This window comes from Dermacentor variabilis, chromosome 6, assembly GCF_050947875.1.
Source record: "Dermacentor variabilis isolate Ectoservices chromosome 6, ASM5094787v1, whole genome shotgun sequence".
Taxonomy (NCBI): Eukaryota; Metazoa; Arthropoda; class Arachnida; order Ixodida; family Ixodidae; genus Dermacentor; species Dermacentor variabilis.
In genome coordinates, this window is record NC_134573.1 from 188,074,230 (window position 1) to 188,090,527 (window position 16,298).

Consider the following 16,298-nt stretch of genomic DNA (forward strand, 5'->3'; position numbering starts at 1 on the left):
AAAACAGCAGTGTATGTCGTACACCCGTACAAGGAAAAAAAAAAAATCTGAATCAGAATATTCTACCATCAAAATTTCTTCTCGCCTGTATTCCGAGAATGCCTTCACGGGTCCTGCCTAAACTTTTCGTTAGTTGTAGATACCTGGAATTGTAGAAAGTCATCCGTTCCATCCATGGACCTCAAGCAACTGACCCTGTTCTACATTTATGCAAAGTAGGTGATACTGTGCATTTAGATACTGGTAGATCTGTCACACCATATGCCTCTACAGCAGCCTTTGTTATCCCACATATGATCATCGCTCGGCAGTTTAAACTAGAGAGAGAGAGAGAGAAAAACATTTATTCGGACCATCGAGGTGGTTGCTCTGGAGGTCGAGTGGGTGGTGTCCTCATTCCAGGACTCCACTGGCCATGGCTGCGCGACGTACTTGCTGGACGAGAGCTTCTTGTCCCGCCAGGGTATCGCCGGTCAGCTGTACCTCCCACCGCTCAAATGACGTGCTAGGAGTCTTTAAGTGTTGACCATAGGTTAAGACCAACTGCCGCAGAATTCGTTGCAACCCAGGAGGCACTTCGATTTCTCTCTGAGGAGCCTTCTTGCGCATGGACGATATTCTGCAATTCCAAGCCAGCTCTTCAAAACATTGACTGCGTCCTCAGACGGGGCCAGTGTTATTCAATAGCTCTAGAAATTACAGAGCTGCTCGACCATGCAAACAGAAATGGCCACGATATCACCTTTCAGTGGATACCTGCATGCTGTGGCGTGATAAAGACAGGCAGATGCCGAAGAGAAAGCTGCTTTAAATAATGCTTCTGAAGTATTCATTGTGTTCTCACAAACAGGCACAAATGCCTTACTTCATTGCATAATATGCAACTCTACACTGGAAGCACTGGAACCAGCCAGATCGACGACACAAGCGAGTGCATAAATGGGACCCAGAAATGAAATTCTGTATGCCTCACAAGCTCAGAAGAAGCCAAACGAGCATGGTGCACCGGATTCGATTTGTGTCGCATTCACCAAATGTTATAGACATCTCGTAGGTTGCAGTGATATTAGCCCAAACTGTGAATACTGTCAGGTGCCAGAAACACTTGATCACATATTTTGCGTTTGTACGAAGTACATGCAAGAACAGAGACTGGTCTCTTCCATTGCAAACGTCAATGAGAAGTTATCAGACGTTTCTTTTTGGTCCTTGGCCTAATGCAAACAGTGCAGCCTTGATTACAAGTGCCGCCATAGCCTTTCTAAAAGCCACTGGACTAGACTCGCGTCTTCAGAGATGCCACAATGTTGTGAACTTGTATTTATGCACCTCCTCCTCATATCATCATCATAATCATCGGCCCTTTTTCTCCCTGTCCCCTTTCCTTTCCTCAGTGTGGAGTAGCAGGCCAGAGCAAGCTATAGCTCAGGCTGACCTCTGCCTTTTTGTAAATAAAATTTTCTCTCTCTGTCTCTCTTCTTACAGAGATAAGCACAATAATTGAGTATGAGCAGGCTTGTGGATCTCCGAACAATGACACTTATTGCTTCGAGAACCTGAAGAATTCTGAAGAATAAAGATAATAATTACATACTTACGGAATAAGCTGACTATCGTCTGCTAATGCTTGGCCGCGGCCACCTGCGTATGAATTGAACTGTAGCCACTCTGCTTATTGGTGTTGTAGCTGTTGAGTCCCGCTAATTAGGACTCGTTTTGAACACTCCACTAGCCTTGAACCACATGAAATTTGTGGCCAGACCATGCGCACGCTTGCCAATGCGCATTCACTCTTGGCCACTCCTAGTTGTACACCTTGGCAGACCTTGTTTTGTATTGAGCATATTGTAGCACTTCAGTATGTGTAAGTTGGATGCAGCTACTATCCATCAGTCAAGCTGCTGCAGGACAAAGCTGGCCCGTACCACGTAGCATGGCCAGACTAAAGCATATGAGCATGAGTGTGCGCTCAAGCCCCATCGTGCACAAATAAAATGCTGCAGTCTACCACGTAGCGTAGATGCTGCCGCTGCCACGAGGTGCCGCGATGAGTCTGCTGACTGAGCGCACTGCGGCTTGCTGAGGGAGGACAACTGCGTTTGGTGCTTCATAGATGCCATAATCAGAAGTAGTGGTGCCTACGTGAAGATCCAAAATCAAATTTGAATTGCGCACCACAGTGACCTTCAGTAGGCGGAGCGTTGTGGCACTAGCCATTGTGGCACTAGCGTTGTGGTAGGAGCGGGTATGTAAAATGAAAATGGAGAAAATATACAGCAGCGACATTGATGCTGACAGCATATATCGAAAAGAAATTGAGTCACCAAGGGTACACTGCGCTGCAGTGTAACCTTGTGCCTGACTTTCTGCATTTGTTGAAGCTGGGGACCATGCAGACTTTTCATCATGTCATACATAGTAATACAAGCTTGGAAACTCTTTCACTTGCTCTCTATACAGTTCTAATCTGCAGGGCTTGGTAGGTAGTTTCCAGCTTGTGTGCTGTTGTGCCTTCTACATCATAGAAATGAGCCTCTCTCAACAGGTGAAAGGCCTCCGCTACCAGGTGCTTTACCAGGGCAAGACACAGTTCCTCTGCTCAGATGTTTGTTTCAAGACTTTTCGGAGCAAGCAGAAGCTGGCCCCAAAGAAACCAGCAGAGCGTGACCGGTGCGCTGTGTGCCAGAAAGAACACACTGACTGCACAGGCTACTACTCGTCTTTTGGACCTTGCAAACCACTTTGTTCTGCTGATTGCCTGGAGAAGCACCAAAAGGTAAACTGACTTTTGGAAAGAAAGTTTTTCAATCATTTGATAATGTGCTCTAATTGAAATTTATTTGCAACCACTTGTGATACCCAAATCTTTAGGCACATGAGCAGCTTCAAAAACCATGACTCGCATAATCACATCACTGCGTATAGCTTCATTTGTTTAGTTTGTAATGAGGTCTGTGGTTCTAGACGCCAAAGGTCGGTGCACATGAGTTAACCTGTTTTATTCTAACCTATTCAAGACAGGTTCATGGGATGAGAGAGACGAAGTAATCAACAGCAGGGAAGTAAGGGATGTCTCATGCTAGAGCCTGAGATACTTTGTTTGACTGCTGTTTAGGGGTGTGCGAATATCGTAAAATTTCGAATAACGAATTGAATAATGTTCTATTTTATCTGCTTCTGAAACTATTCAATTCGTATTCGATTCGGTCTCAAAAATCATTATTCGCACACCCCTACTGTTGATTATTTTATGTTAAGTGTCAAAGCAACCTTGTAAGTCGGAGTAACTAGCCAGGAAACAGAGTCACAGAGTTCAGTTGCGACTGTGATGAGGGAAATTGACAATGGAAAAGAAAAAGAAACAGTGGGGCTATGGTTAATAGAGACGTCATGTGCCCAACAGACACAAACAGAAGACAAATACTGTATGCGTCTTTTGTGCTTGTCACTCTTCACTTGCATTCATCTTGTACCACCAAGAATTTCTCAACAGTATGCACAATGCCAATGCAATTCAATGCTTTCAGTTGCAGCGCCCTAAGAGGATATGTGCACAATGCCAGCAGTGTGTGGAAGCCACCGAGCAGAAGCCAACGTTTCTTGTCTGGGAGACCATGGAGTTCTGTGCTGAGGAATGTCTGCGCAAGTACCAGAGTGCCAACGGCTCACACTGCTCTCACTGTCGGTCGACCGTCAACCAGCTATCGCTGGGAAAGTACTGTGTGCGTTTTGGCGCCGATATCCGGCAGTTTTGCTCGGGCAAGTGCCTTGAGGAATTCAAGAGGGGCCTCAAGGTATGTGCCCTTGGTTCTAATTATTCATTACGCTTGGCCCTAACAGGTTTCTTTGACTGCTTTTCATTTCAATGAGCTGATTTTCTACCAGATGGTTGGACTGCAGTACAAACTTCCCAACCATTGAGCTTCCACAGGAGCCATCCTTTTGTACACATTTGTTGGGTATTTGTGTATGTGTGCTGCCATGTCACCCAAATATAATGCGTGCCTTCTTTCAGAGAAAATGGGTCTGAAAATTGCCCTTACGTTACCAAGACCGCAGCATCGGTGAATGCCATCAAATGAAGCATCGATGGCGACAGCTTGTTTTTGTTAAGGTTGCTGTATCTGGAGCAGTATGCTCAGTCAGTCACTTCCAGAGATACTACATATCAGTTTTGAGAGATATTGTGTGACTCCGCACCGGAGCCATCAAATGTGTTTCTGTTGCTACGCCTAACCCGCTATCTGCACACGGTGTCAGGAACGGTGTCGGTCACATACTTCGAAAAGTCCAATGCAGAGTCGCATAAAATCTCACAAAAGTGATAGTGGTCTATCACTGGTCTCTCTCTGATAGTGGTCGATAGTGGTCTTGTGGCCAGTGAAGCTTAAATGGCACTGACAGAACACCACATTCATTATGAAAGGTCATTAAAAGAAAATCTTGTGAAGCAGGGGTGGGAATACTGTGCCAATTGCATCATTTTGATACTCAAGCAAATCGCTGCACCAAATTGCACCTAAAGCAGAAAAATGACCAAAATTGTGCCATGCTGCACCACAACAGCTTTGGCAGGCATCGGCAAAAGATCACTGGTGTGGTGCAAGGCGTTGTGTTGTTGGTCTTGGAGTGCATGTAAAAGTAACTTTTGTATTCAGGCCACTGTAGGCACGTTTGTTTGCCCCCAATTAAGCCATATGAATAAAAGTAAAGGTAGTAACATTCCTTTATTTTGCTGCCCGAGCCAGTGGGGGCAGGTGAGCAAGTCACATAGTTGTGCTGGCGCCTTTTCCATGGAAACGTGTGTGCGCTGCTGGTTGCACCTTTCGTCTAGTCTTCTTTTTTTTTTCTTTTTTCTCACGCCAGCGCCATGGCAGTTGCTCTTGATCGCAGTGTGCAGCCCTATGATTGCAGTGATCACAAGTCCTGACATTGCACTGATCACATTGCTGTGTAGCGTGATTGTCACGATCAGAAAGTGCAGACTGAGAGGGTGATTAGCACGGGAAGGCATGTGTGATGAAAGGACTCGGAAAAGGAGAGGCCAAGAAAAACAACTGCAAGGATGTTTCAAACTTGATTATTTGAATGGAAAATAAATTTACGTAGGAACTCCCTAATGGGGCGGTTACTTTGTCCTCTGCCAAGAATTCTTAACATGGGGAAGAGGAATGTCGCTCCCTTTAGCTTATTGAAGGGTCAATGTGAACTCCAGATGTCTAGGTGTTTCTAGTGAATCTAGTGAGTGGCAAAGCATTGTCAGTCGTGCAGAATTAGGGTTTGCGCTACCTGGCATTGTCACATTACTCGGAAATATCTGAATAAACCGCTGTGGCGTTCACTAGCCCTAGCTTCACAACTTCTGTTGGAAGATACCTCCAGTCACTTCACCAGTACTTAATACAAAAATAGTATGAAAAATTCATTTAGGCTCAACTTTAATACTTAGGTAAGCACTTGGGCAAGATTTTAATAGTTCATAGCAGCGTTTTGCGTAGCGCATAAATGGCTTTAGGAAAACTACAGAGTGAGTTAGAGTGTGCACTCTTTCTCCTCTGTACTTTTTCTAAAGCTATTCATGCACTGTGCAAAACACCGTCTTTAAAGGGACTGACAACTGGCCAGAATGTGTTACGAGACGTTGATGGAAATGAAATTCCCTAGATTTATAGTGATAGAATCCAGCATGCTGTTCGGGATTTAAGTAGGAAATATAATTTTAAAATGACAAAGAGAGTCAGAAAAACCAGTAAGTGGTGAGGCCTCGCGGTGAAATCTTGATACTTTGAAAGGAAGTCAAGAGATCACTGTATGTAAGTTGACTGTCATTAAGGAAAGACAGTATAATTGTTGCTTAAGATTGCAGTTAGTATATTATTAGACACTTGCACTTTATTCTATGTGTATTGCGAAGAAAGTCCATGCTAACGAGTGGTGCTCGCATCGTCCCACATGCATGGTGGCGTACATGCTGTCGTACGCGCACGAATATAGCACAAGTTTGCAAGTACCCAGAGTTCTATGATCTCCCTGTGATACAAGATACCATCGACGAGTTCTGCCGTAAATGGGTGCGTTTTTTACTTTCGTGTCGGCGCCTCTGTCACACTCTACCGACGCCGAGCGCTGCGTCGACTGTCAGCAGATTGTCAGTGTCGGTACAATGTGACAAAGTCGCCGACAGTTGGCAGACCGAAATCGGTGTCAGGTCGGCCTAATGTGAGTGAGTAGTCAGCATTCTCCAGGCGCGCTGCTTGTGGCGAAGGACGGTGGTCTATCGTGCAAGTCGGATTCGGCGCTGAAGCATGATGTTCGTGTGTTACTTCATAAGGATCTAAATTCTGAGCACACATGCGAGCTAAAACCCTATGTTCCATCTTGCTCAGTTATTCAAAAGACGAGATCCGAAATAAGAAGCGCACGCTTGGCTACAGCAACACGAACCATGTACAGTGAAACCTCGTTAAACCGTAGTTGGCCGGAGCTCGGGAAAAATACGTACTAAACGGTAGTACTGTTTAACCGAATAGCATGAGATCGCCCACTTACCTGTCGAAAACGGAACTCGGAGAGAGTGCGATGAAAGGGGAAGAAACATGCAGTATTTATTCACTTCGCGCGACAAAAGCGTTATTTTCGTTTGATGCCGCGGCGGCCTAGCACGCCGACGACAGCGGCCTCAAACTTACTGAAGCTGCATGCCAGCTTTTCAGCCAGCCCCCTCTTCTCGGCAAACACTCGCATGGCACATTCCTCGTTGGCGTTACGTATTCACCGTGCACATGCGCAGTAGTGCTGCAGAAGTCCCGGGGGCGCCTTTTTCATTACGGGTGCCGGAGTTTGGAATAATTTTCATTTGGAATAGAGTTACGTTATCGCGCCCCTATTGTCGTCGCGACGATTGCATTCATGAGGCTGACGCAACGTGCAGCTTATGCCACTGTCGGGCCTGAATCGCCCGTGCTATCGCTTTCCGTGTCGTCCTCGTCACTGTCGCTAGTCGACACTTTGGCAACAACAGAGGCAACAATGGCGAAAAGTCGAACCTCGTAGCCGACATATCTTCGCGGTCGCAGCAGCGCTGCCGAGCAACTTCTTCGCATTCCAAATGCCACACACTGTAGTCAACAGCAGATCCCTGTTGCTTGTCAGTGCCGACTTCTTCGTCTCACGTTCGATAACACGGACAATGTCTAATTTTTCTTCTATGCTGAGCACCCGGCGTCTTTTTTTATCCAAGCTTCGGAACGACGCGAGTCCTCGCTTGCACGACGCCATAACGCTCTCTGGCACCGCGTCGAAATGATGTTGATGTTGATGTGTTTTCATGCGCAAACGCACAGGGCGCTTGGAGGCCGTTGTTCCGATATCTGAGGTGTGTTGTTCTGCCGGGCCGCCCGATGGAGACGGCGCAGCGCCGTGTTTGCGCGACGAAAAGTTCAAACGCTACGTTTTAACCGATGCGTACGCAGTAAGCTGGTACGGTTTATGCGGATACGAAACACATTATGTTCAATGGCCGCTGAGTCGGGGATTTGACTTTACTACTTTTAAAATGAAACTACTGTTTAAGTGGGTACGGTTTAACGAGGTTTTACTGTATCATAGTAAAAGCGTCGTTTCGTTTTAGATGCGCTTGGTTTTGTTTTTAGTCAAATACCAAAGCACTTGGACAGGAAACTGCGAAAAGCACTTAGGTATTATGGCAGAAATACTTTAACACTTTGGAAAAGATTAATCGTAGGAACATAGGCTTGATAAACAAAGTAATACTTTCTCGTACCTACGGCCGCACTTGTCGTCTGCCTCCCACTAGTGCCGGCATATAATAGCTATCGCGCTCACCTATCACAGTTTTCCGCCTGCTTCCAGTGAATGACTTCATCCGCTTTGCAGATAGAAAAATTCTGATAAAAAATGTTCCATGGCGTTTTCCGCATTACTACTTCATGATTAGATGCTCTGGCTGGCAAGCGTTCCATTGCACTAAAGAAAGTGGGTACCATGAAAATTGGTTGTCAGCCCCTTTAACACTTGTTTAATGCTTCAGAATGTAAGGTGTTGTAATTGTTACCCCACTTTAATTAAAATTTGCATGCTACAGACTGCCCCAAATTAGGATTTGTCTGCTACAGTGTGCGCCAGAATGAAATTTCATCTGCTCCATTGCTACAAAATGACTTGAGGTATTCCCACCCCTGGTGAAGGTAACTATTGACGCGTGTACTTATCTTTATCGGGCTACCATGTTTCGCCGCCTAACAAATGTTATCGCACAGTGCAGGACGCGCCTGCATGTAAAAGAAGTTTCTGGAATGTTATCGATGGTTCCGTCCGCTGTCTTTCACCGCAACTTGTGTAATCTGATTGCATATATGCGCGACGCGAATAGTGTAGAACTTTGTGGAAGACACACGGGTCCGAGCGGTTAATCTGGAACATTCGACGACTGATCTATAAAAGCCGACATGCTTGACCCGCTGATCAGATTTTCGCCGATCGCCGACCGTGTTCGCCGCTATCGTTGTGCTATAAGTGTAGCCTGTTTTTGTGGGCACAGGTTCGCCCAATAAAAGTTAGTTTTGTCTTTCACAGTATTTGCTACTGTGTTCTTCAACGTCACCACCATGTGACACTATTCTTTCTTTTTTTTATGAATGTGGGGCATGGTAGCATTGAGGTGTACTTTTATTTTATTACTTCACCTGCAAAAATTTGGTGCGCATTTAATCGGGTAAATACGGTAGATATGTCCCTAGGAGTGTTAGCCATGTTGCATATTGAACATGTCATGTTGAACATGCAATTAATAACGCTAATCTCATGCTTACATTTCTACGCTGAAATTTTTCATCCGTTCTCTCCGATTTAAAGAATAAATTGTACATAACTCTTGTTAGGTCAAAATTAGAATATGTTATGCTTGCTCTATTTGGGATCCATCTAGCTCCGCATTAATCACTGCCCTTGAATCCATTCAGAGCCGCGCTGCTCGATATGTGCTCTCTAATTACTCTAGCGTTGCTTCAATGAAAGCTTATTTAGGTCTACTGATGCTTAATTCATGCTGCAAATGCTTCTGTTTAAACCTCTATCACAAAATTTTTTACACTAACCCAACACTTAAAAATGATCTTTTCCTTCCCCCAGATTGCGTCTTCTCATGAATTGATCATAAACTCATAAATTCTGTTATGCTGCACTAACACTTGCCGTGCCTCTTTTTTGCCGCAAACAAGCAGTGACTGGAACCGCCTTCCCGCCTCTGTCGCTGCAGCCGAAGACCTTGCTGCCTTCAAAGTTGCGATTAACAATTTATTGTTAGAACACTTCTCTCTGTAATGCCCTCGGGCCCTGAGAGTATGAAAACAAATAATTAAATATTAATAAATGCCACTCACGACCATGGTGGCGAATGTGTAACATCCTTTCATCTGGATTCGAGTGCAAGACGACGTTAGCCCTGTTAAAAAACCTCTTACCTGCAATGTAAAAAGCAAGGAAGAGGTTCTTTTTTCTTTTCCTGTTTCTCTTTAGACTGCATGGCTGTTTCTACATTCTGTAAGTCCCCTTGTTGTCCAAAAAGCTGTTCATTGACTGCAATGAGTTTGGTCTGCAGCAGTCCCCCTAAACCTTCATGTGCAGGTGTGCTGCCTGTGTCAGAAGGACCTGACCAAACAGGTGGAAGGCTTCCTGGCGCCTGTCGGAGAGAAAGGTCACTTCAAGGACTTCTGCAGTCAGGAATGCCTTGAGCGGTATGAGCGTATGAATGCATTCAATGCGGGCAACCTGGTGGCTCACAAGTGCTCGGCATGCAGCACTGAATCGACCACCAAGTACCAGGTGGGTGCTTTGCAAGTGTCTTTCTTTTAGTAATGCTGTGTGGAACAGCTGCAAAGCTGCAGGGACATGACAAGATGCTCACCCACAGCTGTCATGGCTAACATTTGTACATCACATCAAGAAGAGAGTTTGTGTGTATATTTTATACTAATCACCTTAAACTAGTCTCAAAGTTTTGATAGTCTTTGTGCCAGCGGAATGCTCGTTATTGCAGTACACTATCTTTAAGACAAGTATGAAGACACCTTGTAAGTATTTTTGCTTACCCTAAGTCCAGCTTACAGCCTCAATTTCAAGGGAGACTGCAAGGAAACTGTTCAACTCATTAGAGAATTGATCACAAATATGTAGGTATATGTTGAAGGGAAGCCTGCAATGTTGAGGCTGAAAACATAGCCTTGAGCATTTTCATAATGAATGAAGCCACCTTTCCTGATAGAATATGTACTGTACAAGTGAAGAGCTATTTTGGAGGTTGTAAATAATTATTGGAAAAGGTGCTAATGATGTGAGCCTGGTTGGTTCAGCATAGAACACATTCTGAGCTCTTGTTTCAGTTGTCATGTGTGGGCTGGATCATAAGTGCACTGAACGTAACATACTGTATAGAGAGACACAGTGTAAAGGTAAACCAGCACTTCTTATTGTTCACTTTTTTGGTGTGTCACTTGCTGTGCTTAAAGATGCCCTCCAGCACTATTTTGGCTGTAAAGTATCTTGCCTCATTATCTTGTTTCATATGTTGCTTCATCTATTGTTTCAATATATTGCTTCATATATGTTGCAAAACACCCATTTGAAACCCGCCAAAAGAGCATTTAACTTGTGTCATATTCTGTCTATGCCTTTCGAACCTCTTCCTTCTGCTTTACACACCTACCTGTCCTGCATTGCCTATGACATACAGTCAGTTCGGTGAACTGCTTTCATTATCAGGTGCTGATTAGGATTCAGCAGCTTTCCTGTGTAAGTTCAGGCTGAAATTATTGCATTGTGATATACAGTGGACTCTCATTACAACGGACCCTGATAATCCGGAAAAACACTGTGCGTTTTATCCGAAATCCGTAATATCAGAAACCCCTCACTTCCGAAACATTGGTCACTATGTGTAACAAAGCTATTGCAAAGAGTATGTGACGAACATCTAAAGTAAGAAATAAGTAAAAAAAAGTTGCACTTTCACCAGAGAGGTGAAGCATTGATTGCAATAGTAATTTCGTAGACAGCTATGTGAAGTAAGGATAGTAGTTTTATTGGCCTTATAGAGTTGTAAACATTCGCTTACTAACTAAATTAACAAGCACGGTGTCACGGAAAGTTGCTGTGAAAACATTGGAGTGAGGAAGTGCAGTAGAAGCAGCGAGCGAATTGACCTTCATGCTGTCGCTCGCTTCAACGTGAACTAGATGTCGAAAGCACGGCGCATACAAAGCTACCGGCACTGGGCATACTTTGGCCACATCGCAGGTCGCTTTCAAGATACGGCACATGCGCGGCCGTGCCATAAGCAGCAGCTGCCAGAGTAAAACCGCCCCCCCTCCCTCGCTACCCCCCCCCCCCCCGATGTGTGTCATGCGCGAAAGAAGACGGCGCGCTGCCGCCCCGCCTTCCTCCCTCACGCATGCAATATTGAGCCGCGATTGTCAGCTGGTCCTCGCAAGTCAGTTTATCAGCCCATGTAGACACAGCAAGAGTCAGTTTTATCTCCCAATTTTGGCAAAAATTGTCACTAATTTCGTCCACTGTAGCCGATAGTCCATTGGAGTGCGGTCTGTTAAATGCGAACTTCGTTGCATTAATAAGATAGGTAGAGCAAACTAAGGTTGACATATGGTTCGATACATCCGAAAGTCTGTTGTATGCGGGTCCATTGTAACGTGTGTAGGCTGTATTTTGTTTCCATAAACTAAAGTCATTGGAGGGACTGTCTTATAGAATATTGTCTGCTTGCTTGCAGGTGGACTACAGTGATGCATCCCATCGTCTGTGCAGTGATGCCTGTGTGTCAAAGTTTCGTTATGCAAATAAAATCAAGATGGTTGTTTGTGAAAACTGCCATAAGTTGTATGACAACACAGACGACAAGTCCAGTTCTCTGTACTATGACAACGTCTGCCTGCAGTTCTGCACTAAAGCCTGTGTGAACCTGTTTGTGCTGTCTCACAGGAAGATAGTACCCTGTGCGTGGTGCAAGGTGAGTTTCAAGGCTGTTACAGCTTCTGTACTCTACCTTTCTTACAAAATTTCCATCCATGGTGTGCTTATTAACCCTTTGAGGGTCGATTTTTTTTGCCATATGCGATCGCCCAGGGTCGATTTTTTTTATTGCAGATTCCAATTCTTCTTAGGGACCTATTTCTAAAAAAATTTACCGCAGTTTTTCTACGGTGGCTGTAAAGTGAGAAAAATATATTTTACGTTGGTATATATGTACTCTTCATTTATAAATAACAACAATAAAAAGAAATAAACTTATAAGAATTAAAAAATTTGAGGCGTTGTTATACACATAGTTCAACGCCTTGAATGTGCGCACGCGAGAATATTTCGCAAGACTCAAATTTTCCTGCTCGTACACTAATATCGAATATGTGCATCCATAGCGTAATCGAACTGCGTAGGTGCACACACTCAAGAAAATTGTGTGGTTGTGTGCCCGTCAAAAAAGCACAATTTGTGACAGACTTCCGCTAATCTTCATCTTATCGCCAACCAGAGGTGTTTTCGTGAGTCAAAAATAAAAGCAGCGAAAACGCATGCATGGCGGCATCCTTCCTATGCGCACCGCTGGGAGCACCAAACAAGCGAGAAAAAGGCGGTTGCCCTTTGAGCGATTAGTAACGAGATAGCCATCAGTTTTGCAAGCGCAAGAAGCCGAAACCGCCCGCAGAACTAAATCTGAACTGCCGCTCGCCTGCACGCGAATGGTAATATATAGATGCGCAGGAGCAACCTAGTGCTAAAACAAACCATGCAATGACAACCGAGAGAGGGAGGCACGCGAAAAAAATTCCCTGTATTCTCACATAGTGGCAGCACATGACAGAAAAGAAAAAGTTACGAAATTGGCGCGCTTTTTAAACGTACGGACGGCGCCGTAAATATACGGCATCGACCATTTTCGGACTTGTTCGCGGCGCCGTATATTTACGTCATTGACCCTCAAAGGGTTAAAACACTTTCAACACAGACGTCTGGTGGCATTCCCTGTCAGTACAGGATTTTGTCTTGTATGCAACAGCAAATAACATTTGAAAAGTTGTAATGCCACCACATCTAAGCTGTACAAATCCAGACAGGATTATTCCTTGACGCTAGAGTTCAGTTGAGCTCTGAGTAGCCTGCAGTATTTAATGAATTGTAGCACCATCATTTAGCCACAGGAGTTGCAACCTACAAACCCATTTGTTGGTACTGTTGAACAGCTAGCACTACTACGAAATTCTGTTGCATTGATGTTTATTAAGACCTGTATCACAGGCTCCTAGAACAGTCCAGCATGGTAGGCTCTTGCCAGTAAGCATTTATGAATGCAGTCGAATCTCGTTAATTCAAACTCTCTTAATTCGAACTTACGGTTTATTCGAACAGACGTTGCGGTCCCGTCAAAGTTCTGTGTATTCCTATGCGTAAAAATGCCCGGTAATTCGAATGCGCAAGCATTTGCAACGGTTAATTTGAATGTTCAACACTCTGACAATGTTCTCAGCTAGGTGCCAGATCATGCGGTGGTGCCCCCCCCCCCCCCCCATCAGCATTACTCTGGCCCCGCTACAGAGGAAAAACTTAAGAGACCCTCAACGCCGTGCGCATGGTTCCGTATAAAGTCCAAGGGTGATGACACCGTCACCGTGGGCCCTACACTGTATATGCGAGAGGAGCCAGCAATTGCGGATCAATCTCGCCCACGCGAGAGAGACGGAGCGGGGAGGAAGTGTGACGTCTCCTGTCATGCATGAGGCATCCAACGTTGCGAGGCACCGGGGGGAAAGTGGGGGGGGGAGGGGTGTGCTCTACTCCGGCTGCAACTGCACATGTGACGGCTGCGCGCTGTCGTGCGGCAGTATCTTGAGAGCCATCTGCGTTGGGGGCAGTCTTAAGTGCATCGGTGGCTTGTAGCTTTGTGCATGCTGTGTGTTCTCAGCGCTCGCTTTTCGCTAAAGCAATAGACAGCATGAATGCCACTTCACTCGCTGCTGCTGCCGCATTTTCTCACACCAGTGTTTCAAAGGCAAGTTTCCACGGTCATCGAGTGAGATGCGTTCATGTTTGCGTGTGCACGCGTGACACCACTGTTTGTTAATTTAGTTAGTATGCCTATGTTTACAAGTTTATATGGACGATAAAACTACTATCCTAGCTCTGTAAGCTGTCCACTAATTTGTTAGGGCAATCAATGCTTCGCTTTTCGAGCGAAACGGCAACTTTTTTTTACAATGTTGAGTCTAAATCGAGATGTTCTGATGGAAAGGTTGTCGGAGACAGTGTGCCACATCCGATTCTGCACAACAAGATGGACAGGATGTAAAGGCAACACCCAACACCTCATTATCCTTATTTCTTGCATGCGGCAACACCGCAACAGAAGGGATCGCACCAACATGATTATGATCAGTGGCAACAACTGCCATCTTCATAAGACATGATGCGTTAAAAACGCAGGACGAAGAACGTAAATGCAACGCTGATCTGTCAGCAGACGAAGGAAAAAGCCTGCGAACACGCAGAGGGCAGCAGCGGCGGAGGCCCAGTCTGGCTTTGGCGGCTCCACCGTGACAGTCTTAGGTGGCAGTAAGGGTGCTTAGTGTGGCTGGGGTAAATGGCGCTATCCATCAAGCTGGCAAGAAAGCGAATCCGCTTCTTTCCCACCCCATCACCCAGCTGCGCTCCCCTTGCCCTGCCTTTTAACTCCCTTGTAACTCCCTCACCTTTGATGGTCCCCGTACGCACGTGCCTCCGCGCCAGCTTAAGCTGAAGTTTCTTTTTCTGCCATTATCGGGAAGCAAGCGTCGACTGGCACAGGCAGTTTCATGGTCATCGCTCGCTCTGTGCTTATGCGCTGCAATATTTCACGACTCGCATCCTTTATGCATCGTGCTATGGTTCACAAGTACTTCAAGAAAGGTCCTCTTTTTAATTCAAACAAATTTTCTGGTCCCTTTGAGTTCGAATTATCGAGATTCGACTATAATTTCAACACTAATTGGGAATTCCAATCACTGTCATGTGCAGTCAAGATCATGTTGAGAGTTACGCTTCCATGCGTACCGCACATACTGCTAGTGGCCACCATCAAGTGGTGCCTTGCCTATGTCATCACGGTCTGTCAATGCTAGGTTGCCACTAAGGTTACAGTAGGATAGTGTGTCACGAGGCCAAGTTCACTACAACATTGTGACATTTGACTTTATCACAATGACACGGCACGATGACACTCGACACAATGTGCATTTTTTGTGTCATCGTCAAGGTGCTCATAAACTCGTTTCTAGTCAAAATTTTTGTGTTTCGATTGGCATTGGTGCATTCAGTAGCATTCAGTGGCATGGGTGTGCCCAGGGTGCATTCCGCACCAGCAGCATACAAGACAGCAGTCCAAGAATGACGGAAAGCCCAGAAGTAAAGCTTTACACCAAGTAAAGCAATTGTGTATAACATTGTCGTTATATTTCTAAAAAAATTGCGTTTGGTGACTGGCTGTCCAACTTTGCCACTGCACAATGTTCTAGGGTGGGCATGAAAGTATCCTCGTTTGCAGCTTGTGCAAAAATGAATGGGCAAAAGACTGTGCACTATCAGGTTTTGTTACCATTGCTCCACAATAGTAATCTTATCGCCTTCAGGGGCCACTTAATTCTGTCTGTTCAAAATACAGTTATACACTTTCATTGCATCTTCATCATCATTAAAGAGCAGTAGAACAGGCTTATGATCTTGAATTTTCCATCTAGTTCTGATGTGTCCAGAAATGCTTTCTATCCTTAACTATCACAGATGCTTGAGGTGCGAAAGTGATATCAGCTATTTCACGTAAATGTTGTTTGGGCAACAGCAGGCCACTTAAGAAATCTGCCTAATGCAAATCATTACTCAAAAACAAGGAGAGAACCCGCTACATTACAGCATGCTGTGTAGAGTTTGCCTTTATATGAGAACACTCTTTATTTAAACAAAAGCTGCATAGGCAGCTGCTTTAGAGTTTTGAGCCCCCATTTGCATGGCACCCAACAGTAATGTTGACATTGCTGTGTAGGGTACAATGATACACAATGCCACTGCAGGCATGCAGTCATCTGTTTCGTAACTCTTTTGACTAACACATCATTAATTTTAGAGTACAGGTTCAATCAGACGTGTCTTAAGGTGTTTGTGGTGTATTACAGAAGTTGTCTTCATTAGTACTTCTCACTTTTAGCCATTTTCTTGGCATGTAAAGTTGTACACCCAGCACA

The 16,298-nt window shown here is 45.0% G+C and overlaps 1 protein-coding gene across 4 annotated transcripts in view; it reads left to right on the forward strand.

Moving 5' to 3' along the window:
- The window catches only part of woc (zinc finger protein without children), a 132,174-nt gene that overhangs the window by 24,522 nt on the left and 91,354 nt on the right, over nt 1-16,298 (forward strand). For all 4 annotated transcript variants that reach the window (XM_075697114.1, XM_075697115.1, XM_075697118.1 and 1 more), the window contains exons 5-8: nt 2,546-2,776; nt 3,528-3,794; nt 9,646-9,843; nt 11,804-12,040. In XM_075697114.1, the coding sequence (XP_075553229.1) occupies nt 2,546-2,776; nt 3,528-3,794; nt 9,646-9,843; nt 11,804-12,040 (933 nt within the window). The remainder of the gene's footprint in view (nt 1-2,545; nt 2,777-3,527; nt 3,795-9,645; nt 9,844-11,803; nt 12,041-16,298) is intronic.